Genomic DNA, 13950 nt, shown 5'->3' with positions numbered 1-13950 from the left:
AATCCGCTACATGTCTGCATGATTCCCTGACTAAATTTTATAACTGTTGTAATAGATATGGTATGAAGGTCAGCAATAACAAGACAAAGACAATGAAAATAGGCAGAATCATTGAAAATGTCAACTGCATTGTGAATGGAGAACCTATTGAACAAGTAAAGCATTTCAGCTACTTTGGCATGATTTTTAGTGAAATGTTAAATTAAGTATGGAAATAGACAACAGACTCAACAAAGCTGGTATGGTAGGAAATCAATTGAATAAATTCATATGGAATAAAAGAGAAATTAGTCAGAACACTAAATTAGCTGTATACAAGACAGTGTTCAAACCTGTTTTAACTTATGGATCTGAGAACTGGGTCAGAAGTGAAACACTTGACCAAAGACTACAGATATGAGAGTCCTGAGAAATATTAGTGGCATGAACAAGTGGCAATATCATATTAAAAATGAGGATATTAGGAAAGAACTTGACATTGTCAGCATCCAGGAATGTGTTAGCAGATCTACTCTCAGGTGGTATGGTCACTTAAACAGAATGGGAGAGGAAAGATTAGCAAAACAGGTGTTCTCTGCTAGGTTGGCAGGAAAATTACCCAGAGGAAGACCAAGATATAGGTGGATTGATACGGTAAAAAGTGCCTTCGACAATAGAAATGTAAGATCTGATAATGTTAGAGTCTTGACAAGTAACAGTCTGATTTGGAGGAAAATTGTAGATAGGAAGTTAGTAATGATGTAAATTTTTCATGTAGTACTATCGTATCCTGTACACCCCCCTTGAGGGTACATGGCAGGAATTTGATGATGATGATATTAGTGTGTTTAGGTTTCACTGGCCTGACAACTGTTTTGATTGGTTCTTATCAGATAGAGATGAGAACCAAGATTGCTCCCGTACTGAGAATTATATTCTCATAAGCATTCAGGAAAATTTTGATCTGGCTATGAAATGTAAATGGATATAATATCCTTTACATAAATAACATACATTCACTAGAATGAAACCTTTTGGGTTCTTTATTTTAGTAATTTTTGATTGTACCTATCAAGAGTTCACTTATGGAAAATATAACTTTCTGCAATGAGGTGATTGATATGCTTGGACTGAGGATTTTTGCTTTCTTAGGTTCTGCCTGGTCTCACATGAGAGCCAGACAATTTGAAACAGCTCAGGCCACTGAAACTTAAACCACTAATAAAAGGTGAATAGTAAAAAGACTAACCACTCAGTCTGGTTGGCTGAGTTAGGCTCTTTATTTTAATAATGATAATCTGATATTGAACTATCAAAGTATCTTCTATGACTATCATAGTTCAGTATATTCTAGGAAATGATGATGATGATGCTGTTTTTTACAATATATATATATATATATATATATATATAAAAATAAATTCCTTCCAAGTGCAGAGAATAACATAAATTGAATTTGCATTTTTTTTTTTTAATTTCTAATTTCTATATTTTTTGAATTTTTTTTTCAATGCCAGCCTGATTGACCATTTGGACAGCATGAGTGCTCTCCATCTACAGACAATAGATTCAAATCTCACTGTGGCATGGATGTTTTGTAAATGTTTTCATATGTTAGATGAATTTTAATGTACAATGAAATTAATGAAATGAGATTCCCACTATCAGTCCATCACCCTACTTATTGAAAACTTAAGCTGATTTGGAAAAATAACTTTCATGTTTGATCTCTAAAGCAGGATTCCTATATTATTTAACACTCAGCCTACCCACAGTATTGTGTTTCTGATTTTTCATGAGTGAGAAATCAGAAACCTTATTTATAAATATAAAAATATTTATAAATAAGGCAGTAACAAAGCTCTCGGTGTACTGAGCTAGATGCAAATAAACTATTGGACGGTATTATGAGTGTTTTTGTTTTGCCTTAAAACTTTTGATATGTGATGTTGAATGATTTGAGAGAAATGCAGCATAAAAGTCCATTCTACTTGTCAAGTGATTAAATGGATTCTAGCACGGTAAGATAATTTGAGGTTTTGCCAGAGAGCATCATCATTTCCTCTCCACCTAGTGATTAGAGTAAATATTTCATCAAAACAAAAATAGGTATTTTCCTTGAACATCAATCTGTAATTTGACATTTATTACGAATCCCAAAAGCAGTCAGTTGTGTAATGCATTTGATGCCATCTTGTGATTGTATGAACAGTCCTTGAGTTCCTGTCATTTATTGCTGTACTTTATTACTGTATGGGATGGTCCCATATTGTAATAAAATGATATAATCAGATTTTAGTAAGTGTTAAGACACTATTCAGTATTTCTAGAAGCTTTTACAAATGATCCTTTTACTTTACAATATATGAACATTAATTTTTTTTCTTTTATATCACTCCTTGCTACAAGCTGCTAGGCCTAGAGCAAATAAATATCATTTGTGGGGCTAGGGTTAAGAGTAAAGTCATGTTGATATTCTTTTTGAAGATGTGGAGTTATAATTTCATTCCACTTAACTTAGTTCTGTTCCACAGAACTAAGTTAAGTGGAATGAAAGATGAAAAAGCAGGTTTGGTGAGTCAGCAGTTCAGCTCAAAGGATGTTGTTGCGCAACTGTTGTTCAAGTTACTGTAAGTTTAGCAGAAATGTCCATAGTTTGGTGGCAAACATTGGAATTGGCTGTATATAGGCTTGCTTCGATGTTGTAGGTTGGATGCCAGCTGAGTATAATGTACTGTATATAATGAAGAACAGATATAAGCATTATTAATTAATTAATAATTTAATTAATTAGAGTTAACAAATTATTTATTTGTATTCCATGTCTGTGTAGTTTTATCTTCCAGAAACTTTGAAATAAATACTACCATTTGAATGAGAGAGAGAAGTCAGAGTGTAAATGGACAATAGTTACTCCCAGTAGCTTTTAGCTTTTGATAGGGACAAGAAGGCACGACTGCCATTGGCACATACTAAGACAAGTAGTGATGAGAGCTTGGTCCACCCCTTTACCATGAGTTGCCTCAGTCCTGAAGATACTTCAGGCACAAACTTTGTTTGCTTACACTTGGATAAAGGATTAAACTAAATTTATTATAGTCTAACCAAGTGGAGAAAAACTTCCAACTGCCATTGGCACAGGTGGTAATTTCCAGCTACATTCACAGCATACACTGAAGCTGTGAATGTAGCTGGAGCTTTTATCTTAAACTATTAATTATTATTACTGGGGGTCCAAAGACTCATCGAAGGAGGGCACCTACTCTGTTTCCACCACTCAATCTGCCAACTACAATGAACAGAAACTACCATCATCATCATTTACACCAACACCATCTACTGCCACCACCACTACTAGTATTTTTCACAGACAATCACAAATATTTTAACACAAACAGCAAGTAAATAATACTTGACAAGAAATTATATTGTTTAATCCTTTATCCAAGTGTAAGCAAATAAAGTTTGCTCATAAAGTATCTTCATGATTAGAGAACATTGATGGCACATCCATTGCCTCAGTATCCTATCTGAAAGGAAGTGTGTTTTGCATTATAGGATACTAAAATTAATGTGAATTCATCAGCCTCTATATACAAGTAATCTAGTCATGAAGATACTTCATGTGTTGACTATTATGGATCTCAAATAGAGATCCATAATAGTCAACCTCCTGGATGGAGATGACACTTGACAAGACAGATAAAGCTTAAGTTAAATGTATATAAGTACCAAATAAATTGGTATTTTTGGCAGATTTCAGTATTGCAAAACTGTTTTATTACTATAGCTGAAAATATTCTACTGGATATGTTCTTTAATGTTGAAATGATAAAGGATTAAACTATAATAAATTTAGTTTAATCCTTTATCCAAGTGTGAGCAAACAAAGTTTGCACCTGAAAATATCTTCAGGACTGAATATGGTGTTGTACTACCTTACTGGGGTAAGGTAGTACAACACCAGGCAACTCGTAGCAAAGGTGGACCAAGCTAACATCACTCCTATCCCAGTATCTCCCATAATGCAAAACACATCTCCTTGCAGATATGTATAATGTTATGCATTAAGGGATTGACCACTACCCAGACTAGTTTCGACCTTTATTGAGGTCTCTTCAGTGGGAGCCAGGCCCAGTGGTGGAGATACCAGGCAGAAGCATTAGCAAGGTCATCTTTACCTATAGGAGTTGCCAAAAGGTGTGCCACCTTTTTTATTAAATTACTCTGGATTTAGAGAAAGATGTTGAAAGTACTACCTTACCCCAGTAAGGTAGTACACCATATTCAGTCCTGAAGATATTTTCAGGTGTAAACTTTGTTTGCTGACACTTGGATAAAGGATTAAAGTAAATTTATTATAGTCTAACCAAGTGAAAAATAAACTTTCAACATCTTTCTCTAAATCCAGAGTAATTTAATAAAAAAGGTGGCACACCTTTTTGCAACTCCTATAGATAAAGATGACCTCGCTAGTGCTTCTGCCTGGTATCTCCACCACTGGGCCTGGCTCCCACTAAAGAGACCTCAATAAAGGTCAAAACTAGTCTGGGTAGTGGCCAATCCCTTAATGCATAACATTATACATATCTGCAAAGCGATGTGTTTTGCATTATGGGAGATACTGGGATAGGAGTGATGTTAGCTTGGTCCACCTTTGCTATGAGTTGCTCGGTGTTGTACTACCTTACCCCCAGTAAGATAGTACAACACCATATTCAGCCCTGAAGATATTTTCAGGTGCAAACTTTGTTTGCTCACACTTGGATAAAGGATTAAACTGAATTTATTATTATTATGTTTTTTAATGTATTTTACATAATGCATAGGCTACTGTTAGATTTGTTTTATCCTTGCACAGGTTATTCCTAGACTGGATAGATGGATTTTATTGAAATATGGCATTTTGAATCTTACAAAAATTTGTTGAGCCTTCTTGATTTTCATTTCATTTGGCTCATTTGCTAGGCAAAAAGTGATGAAATTATGTATTTCAGTAACTCCAGTATGGAATTTCGTAAAATTTATACATTCATTAGATGAGTGATGTAGTTCAGTTTTGTTTTCAGTCAGATCATTTATATTAGCAAATTTGCAAAAAAAATGCAAACTAATATTAATAGTTCTTTGGTTTCACATGTCTGCAGTACCTAAACTAAAAGTGAATTAAAGTTTCATAAACTGTGCTCTGACTTTTGACCTACTTCTCATCTTTTTTTTTTTTTTTATAAAATAATTTAATTTTACAGTTTTCTCTGAATACTGTAAATTTGTTGCAGGCATCTTGTTAGTCCCCCTAAAAAAATAGAATAGAAAAATTCAGCTCTAAACAATATCAAACTATGTTGTATGTAAATGATTATAAGAGCCAGCTGCTTCAATGTCTGTTTGGTCATGTTTGTATGGCAGATTCTTAGGTTCAAGACTGAATGATTCTTTAGTAGTCTTTTCCTTTCTTTTTTTTTCCTGCACTAACAGATCATTTTATTCAGCTAAATAATTCAAAATAATAATAATTCCTCTTATACTGAATGGAATTTAATGAAATTGTATATGCAGTATCTCTATTAAAATTTCTCAAGTCATTTCAGTTTTAATTGTAGTAGAACTGTTTTGATGTGAAAAAAAAATTCTAATTCTATTCTAAAAAAAATTTAAATTCTAATCTAATAAAAATGAAAAAATATATATATAACACTACAACTGAAATTGTAGTGCTATATTATTTTTTTTTTACTGTTAGTTTTCTATTGTTAAATAATGATACTTTTCTAATTTCAGTTTAGTTATCTCTGTAACAATTATTATAGAGATAATTATAATTAATCTTTTGTTGGAAAGTACATATATGGCTTAACAAGTAAACAATCACCAAGAAATTAAAAAAAAAAAAAAAGAGTAAATATATATTTTTATGTTTTAAAAGCACTATCATCCTTTTACGCTACTTTGCATCTTTTTTTTTTTTTTTTTTTTTTTGGATAAAACCACTGTTTTTTATTCAAAAAAAGAGAAAAAAAGATGGGAGAGAGAATAATAGAACATTTTGCTTGTGAAAGTACATTCTATGATTGCAGTAAATCAATAATTTTTATTACTGATCTACTACATTTTTATAACTGGAAAGTGCATGTTTGATAAAATTAAATAAGATTGTAACTCTATTTCTTTGCATTTTGTGCAACATAGGTATTAATTATTTAGAATTCATAATGGATTATAACCAGCTATTTAAGAAAAATGCATGTTTTTGATATAGGAAATGAACAATTTTATGTGAAAAGAAAGAAAAGCAGTAATTTTTTTTTCTTTTATTGCTTTTAAAGGAAACAGCTGTGTAACATTTATGACAAGTTAGTTTGCAGTACTTATGAATAAGGGAATATAAGAAATGGGATTATAGTATCCAATGAAAAACCATGTCAAACAAAGCACAAGATAATAAAATGAGTGTCAGATGTTAAATGAGAGCAAAAGAGCAGTCTTGTGATGATCTCCTTGGTTCTTACACTGATCCTGATAAATTTCACATTGGTTAGTTACATAAAAAAGTGTTGTATGCAGTATTTTTAAACAAAGCCTAAGCTGTACTGATATATTTCATTTCATTCCAAAGGTGTGTGTGTGTGGGGTGGGGGGGATACAATAATCAGTAGACAAAATTATCCTGAATGATAAATTTTTACCAGTAGTCACACACAGACACAAACTGGTGATATAATTTCATCCTACATCAGAATTAAATTTGTTGCAATTCTGTGCTATATGAACACATAGTGTGACAAATTTAATTTGTGGAAGGGGGATTTAAATTTGAAAAAGACTTATTCCAGATATTGTATCCTTTAACTAATGGGTATTTTGGAAATTGAAAAATCTAGTTCCAAAACTTGGTTCTGTCACTATTGCTCAAGAGTATCATCTAAAAATAAAAAAAAAATTAAAAAAAAATGGAAGACTGCTGTTAAAATTGGCTCAAGAATAAAGAGGTAAATACATTTAAAAGAAAGTTGTTGCATAAGATTAGATTAAATCAAGTCTGTGTGCAATCACAACAATAACATGATATTGGTTTTCAATCAAGGACATCCCATCTAGGACATGAGGAAACTTTATACAGACTTTTCATACCAAAGGTGAATTAATCACTCTTATACAAAAGTATAAGAGTGACTAATAAGTGTGTGTGTGTGTGTTTATATATATATATATTATAAACACTAGGAGCTCTAGCCCACATTGTCATTAATGATGATGAAGAAATAACTGAAGCGCTCAATTTTCTTTCATCCATGTTCCAGAAGTATGGCTGTTACCATGCAAAGAAAAGACATTTTTTCTCCAATGGAATGCAGTCATGGAAATGTCTTATTTGCTCTTTGATCAAACAGACCCAAGTTTGAATCCTGTCTATGAATCTTTATAATTGCTTCATTTGAAAGTAACTAAGTTAGCTAGTTTTACATGGAAATGATAGGTTGTTTCATCAGTTCCAACCATTATCAGTTGTCGATTAAGTAATACTTTTTTTTAATGTATAACCAAAACAAGCATTTTTTAATGCATTTTGTATTTTTTGTTTGTTTATTTATTTATATATATATATATATATATATATTATAAACACTAGGAGTTCCAATCCATATTGTCATTAATGATGAAGAAGAAGAAAGTATGGCTGTTACCAGACTTTTGTTCGAACTACAAACTCTGTTAAATTGTTAATAGCAAAATAAGAAGATGTGTCTCTCTCTCTCCCATATATCAGCTCCATCAAACTGAGTTAGCAAATATTCTGAAGAAGTACAAAACCCGAGCCACATTCACAACAAAACTATGATCTTGCTTTGTCCAATGAAACCAAAACACAACATATATTGCCTTTGCTGTGATGTTGATTGTGATGTCTCGTATTATGGACAACAGAAAAATCCAAAAATTGACAATATACAGAGGAGCACATTAAAGAGGGGAGATCAAGGTCATCAGTTCTATCTAGTCATAATAAATTCTACAAATCAAAATGTCAACCATCTATTAGTCATGTAACAAAAGTTGGATGCATTGGAGATCTTACACTGATGTTATTATGAGACTGAAAGAAAGATACCAAAATCCACAGAAATAATGCTTAGCCTTGACCATATGAATGTAAAACTTAGTTTCAACTTATCAAACTGTTATTCTACTATATTTCACTATGTAAAAAAATGAGATTACACACACACATTCTCAACACCAACATGTTCAGAATAGGTTTGGTTTATAGTAATCCTTTTTTTAGAGTAATGACAGTAACTGAATCTCTAAAGTTTCTTGTATTCTACTGAATCTTTTCTTCTTATTTGCAGTTTATTTGTATATTTGCAGTAGGTGAAGTCTTTTGCGAACAGGGTCTAACCAGTTGTGTTTTTTTGGAATAAATAAAATGGTTCACTCTGTTTTGTTTTGTTTTTCTCTGGGCTTAACAGTCATCATCCTGTCCAATAGTAGGCCTAGGGGCCTGTTACATTCACAAGCCATCTCTTGGCCATTCTTCCCAGCAGCCTCCTTCCTCTGGAGAAGTATAGAACCTGTTGAAGTATCCTGGTCCTATCCATTCTGTTTACATGCTATAACCATTTTTATCTGTATTATTGATATTTGTATTTCTTTTGACTTTAATTAGTCATGAAACCTATATAACATTGTTAATTATTAACTGGTTCAGCTACTGGTCAAGAACTGAACCAGGCATTACAGCAAAACCTGGATAAATGCATAAACTTTTCTTTCTTTCTGGTGTGATATATATACTTATACATATGCTACTGTTGGTCATTATTAATATTTATTTGATGCTTTTTAACTTATATTTGACTATGCAACTAAGTTTATGTTGCTAAAGCTTCTGTTTGTATAAGCATGATTTAATTTTTTCTAGATAATCGTGCAGTTTATTATCCATTTTTCTACCGGGCTATGTTTGATATTCTTGAAGATGGGTGGACAGCTTACTTGCCTGAAACAGAGTATTCAAAGATTATGGTCAATAAAGAAGAGTGGAGAATCAGCTATGTTAACAAAGATTATAAAGTATGTTATAAAGCAAACCAGTAAAGTTTTTTAGCGAGTTACATGAATGTTGTAATTATTTAGCGTAAAAGTTAGTATGGATCTCCTGTCATGAGTCTTCTGACTCCATGGAGATACTCATATAATAATAATAATAGTAATAATATTTAGTATTTCCATTGGGTCATAGGAATTAGCACAATGTCTGTTGTGCATCTGCTTTTTAAACCCATTCATTGTTGATGTACATACCATGTCCAATGAAAATCCATTCTGCTCCATGAACATGTTCTCCTCCTACCATGTATTGCAGAACTTCTTGTGTATCTACCTATAAAACTCCCTCATTAACTAATGTTTCTATCATATATCTATTTTTCATTTATATTCCCATTCAGAAATTGTTTTTATATTGAACATCACACACACATATACAACATTACTTTATTATTTACCTCTACACTTCCCATCACCCAGTTTTAATGAAATTAGAGAAACATGGAGGTGCCAAAAACACTGTATCAATTTGGTTATATCAAACTCCAAAGAAAAAAGTTAACTTTCTTATTTTTTATTTCCATTTCATCTGAGTATCCACAGGGAGGTTTTGTGAATTCATTGAGACATGGCAATAATGCTAATAGCAATAATACTACAAGGGGAAGGGGGGGGGGGGTTCTGGAAAGTTCTGATAAACACCTATAACAAAAATTAATTATGTCTTTTTATATATCCTAAAAGAAAAGATATTTTCTGAAAAAATATTTTTATATGAAAAAACATTTTTGTTTTAATTGTTGATCAGAACTTTCTAGACTCCCCCCCTTGTTAATATAACAGTCTGCTAATTATGTATTTGGTTTAATCCTTTATCCAAGTGTAAGCAAACAAAGTTTGTGCCAAAAGTATTTTCAGGACTGGGGCAACTCGTGGCAGAGGTGGGATAAGTTCTCATCACTTGCCTTAGTATCCCCCATAATACAAAGCACATATCCTTATGGGTATGTATAATGCTATGCATTATGGGAAGGGTCACTACCCAGACTGGTTTCGACCTTTATTGAGGTCTCATCGGTGGGAGCTAGCCCCAGAGGTGGTGATACTAAGGTAGAAGTGATTGAAAAGTCATATTTCCATATGCCAGTTGCCAAAAGGTGTCACACCTTATTATTCAAATTCTCTGGATTAGAGATAGTTGATGGAAGTGTTTTTCAATTGTCTGTGTTACCAATTATATTTTATCATTTATATATTACCAAGTATTTTCAAGACTGGGGCAACTCGTGGCAAAGGTGGGATAAGTTCTCATTGAAATGTTTTTCAATTGTCTGTGTTACCAATTATATTTTATCATTTATATATTACCAAGTATTTTCAAGACTGGGGCAACTCGTGGCAAAGGTGGGATAAGTTCTCATCACTTGCTTTACTATCTCCCATAATACAAAGCACATATCCTTATGGGTATGTATAATACTGTGCATTATGGGAAGGGTCACTACTTGCTTACACATACCTGAAAATACTTCAGGTGCAAACTTTGTTTGCTTACACTTGGATAAAGGATTAAGCCAAATATATAATTGGTAACACAACCAAGTAAAAAACACTTCCATAACAGTCTGCTGCATTATCTTAATCACAATTATAGTTCATCTTTCTGTAGAATGTCTGATATTTCCATTGGACATCATGTCTTCATTATTATTATTATTATTGCACTTTCACCCTCTATCTATCCTTCATGCTCTCACATTCTTTTTTATCTTTTTTTAAACTTTTTTTATACATATAAACGAATAAAAATACCAACATGTTCAACAATGTTAAATTAGATAACCACCATGGCATTGAAGTCTCCATGAATTATCCAAAATCATATTTATACCCTACAGTACATGAAATTTCTACCAAATGCATTAAAAGTCAGGTTTATGTTTTTGAAAAGAAAATTGGAGCAACCATAGAAAAACTTCTCATAGCTCCAACCTGAAACTGGCTAACTCATATTGTTAGAAAAAAACAGGTGAACCAATATACTTCAGTAATCACCCACTGTGACCACATTGATATAAGTAGCATGGGATCCACTACCCCATATATAGGTCTGTGTGTTCACCCATAACTTTTCTTCATTCTCTCACATCCTGTTTTTTTATTTATTTATTATTTTTTTACACACATATAAACAAGTACAACTTGTTCAACATTAAATTAGATAATCACTATGCATAAATTCTTAATTAACCTGTCTTTCAGCCATAACAGTTTTGCACTTCTTCCCTGAATAAACATAAATTCATCTTTTATAGTCAATTGCTAAAGGCAATTTCACATGTTTTCAACATTAACTTCCTTTCTCTCTCTCTTTTTTTTTTTTTTTTCTCATATGCATTTATACACAACTATATAACAATGCTGACATGTTCAATAGTCTTGAATTTGCTTGTTGTAAGGATAAAAACAAGAATGTAGTTTTTGGTCAAGTATAGTATATTAACAGAGTTACAGTAGACCTCTGTTTTATGACCTCTCACTTTTATGGTGGATAAAAATGTTCTTTTATGACTATATGAAATGCCAGCCAAAGAAGTGAGGTGATCAGGGTGCTTATCCTTCAATGACATATGGGCAACTGACTGAAACCATAGAATACAATTGAGAATAAAACAATCTAATAGACAATTTAGGTATTGAACATTATTTGTAACTTATTTAAAAGGTATTAACAACACCAAATTAACTAGTTTATAAAAATTATATTTATTAACTGGCTTATATTTCACTGGATTTCAAACCAGCATCTTCAGAGTGCAAAGCAGCATATTATAGTTTACACAACCTTGAATAAGTTTGTAGTTTGTACTACATAGCCCTATTACTTCTCCCTTCTCTAACTCACAAGAACAAAACATCACTATTCCTATTCCCTACATCAGAAAAGATAGCCCAAGTACTAATAAAACATGGCCTATGCACCACATGCTAAATCAGCAACTCTGATCTGCTCTCCTAAGGATATCAGCTCCATCCTGGAGTGTGTGACTGTGACTATGCTTACTATGGTCAGTCAGGAAGAGCTATTAACATCTGTCTTGGAGAACATAAAAAATACATTTGCTACCATTATTATAGCAAGTCAGGACTGGCAGATCACATTTTGGACATCCCTTCACACAGCATTAGATGGAATATAACCAGTGTACTATTTAAAAGTTGTTACATGTCAGAAAGATTATTTTTAGTGTCAGCTATGGCTATGAAGAATTCTCCTAACCTGAGCAAGTATGGTTGCATTAATTTGCCAAAAATTTGGGAGACTGTCATCTTAAGATCAACTCCTACAAAGCTGTAATCTTTTTTTTTTTTTTTTACAGCATTAGAAGGCACCAAATTAGGACTTTCGATCTTTTGAAATTGAATTGTTTCACAATACAATCTGTGGTTGAAACAAGCTGTTGTAATCTGCCTAACTTTTACTTTATTATCAGTTTAAAAATAAACTACTGTACAGTACATAATATGCTCTCAAAAATATCTGGAAAGAGGAAAGACAAATTTGAGAATACAGAATCCTTAAAGAAGCAGAAAGTAATAATGCTAGAAGAGAAACATGAAATTTTAAGCCTTCACAAATCTGAAATGGAAGTGATGGAATTTTCCTTCAAGTAATAAATTCTTAAAGAATAAATAAAACACTCATGATATTATATTATATTATGCTATGCTATGCAGCTCAAACTATATTTCCGAGAACATTACCCCAGTTCATGACACTGCTTATGGGAAATCATAAAACAGTGTCATGAATTGGGGAAATCAACAGTTTTCCAGGAACCCGTTACATTCATGCAGCAGGGGGTCTACTGTATATGTTTCATTTTTTTTCCCCCTTACAATGTATTTCATTTAGAACTTTATTATTCATCCAGTTGATGCTATATTTTATGAAATTTGCTTCTCATAATAAACTTAGACATTAAACTAGACAATACATCCTTCGGTGTTATCCATTTTGTATCAGTGTGACTTCCCATAAACAACATCTCTCAGTTAATATTTCTTATCCTACTTTCACTTAGTTATTTTGAAATTCAATTTTTAATGCTTTCTAATTATCATTTTTCCCATTGTTTTAATTACCCTTCTAAGGTCAAATGATCACTGTCATGGAGGGATTCTGAGTAATTAATATTAACTATCACTAATTTCTCTGATGTTATTATGTGATCCAAGATCATATCCCCTAGACAAAATATGAGATGTTCACATACATATTGCTGCTGATAACTACCATGAATTTGCCTGCCTTTTTTTTTTTAGAAGCTATTTCATTTGTTATTTCTCATATTAAATCCATTAATAACACTTTGTTTATCCTTATTTCTTTACATAACAGACCTGTAATATTAGCACTGCTTACTCCACTGAGGTGACATACTCATTTTCTCAAATGTACAAACCCCATGCTTATTAAACACAAAATTGTCTTGAACTCCTGCCTAAAGAGGAATTCACTGTATCATCAGTCATAGGCACTAGATAAGCAATAACACTACCTCCTATCTTTTCACTATTTAGTCTCATCTGCAACACTAACGTCACCATTATATACTTCATTATCAAGAAGATCCTCATTAAGCCACAGTTCAGAAATCTTCACACTATCTGAATTTCTCCAGTGAATAATTTAAAACACAAGACACTAATTCTTTATGATACCATTAAAGTACACTTTAATGTTAACTTTCCTCTCTTTAGCAAATGCAAACACTTCTATTACTAGAATACCTTTCATTCCCACTTCCATAATTAAATGTCATGTCTTTTAAAAATATTGCAGATTTCATGTTCTTTCTCATTTTATTGGGTATCAGTGTTATGGAAGGATTCTGAGTAATTAATATTAACTATCTA

The 13950-nt window shown here is 32.2% G+C and overlaps 1 protein-coding gene across 7 annotated transcripts in view; it reads left to right on the top strand.

The window, feature by feature from the left end:
* Positions 1-13950, top strand: part of LOC150094718 (myotubularin-related protein 9) — a 282350-nt gene that overhangs the window by 41834 nt on the left and 226566 nt on the right. For all 7 annotated transcript variants that reach the window (XM_090410951.1, XM_090410948.1, XM_090410952.1 and 4 more), the window contains one exon: positions 8903-9054. In XM_090410951.1, coding sequence (XP_090267077.1) covers positions 8903-9054 — 152 coding nt within the window. The remainder of the gene's footprint in view (positions 1-8902; positions 9055-13950) is intronic.

The sequence above is a fragment of the Typopeltis vanoorti genome, chromosome 21, assembly GCF_054136105.1.
Source record: "Typopeltis vanoorti isolate ZY-2024b chromosome 21, IOZ_Tvanoo_1.0, whole genome shotgun sequence".
Taxonomy (NCBI): Eukaryota; Metazoa; Arthropoda; class Arachnida; order Uropygi; family Thelyphonidae; genus Typopeltis; species Typopeltis vanoorti.
This window is presented reverse-complemented; position numbering and strand designations above follow the sequence as displayed.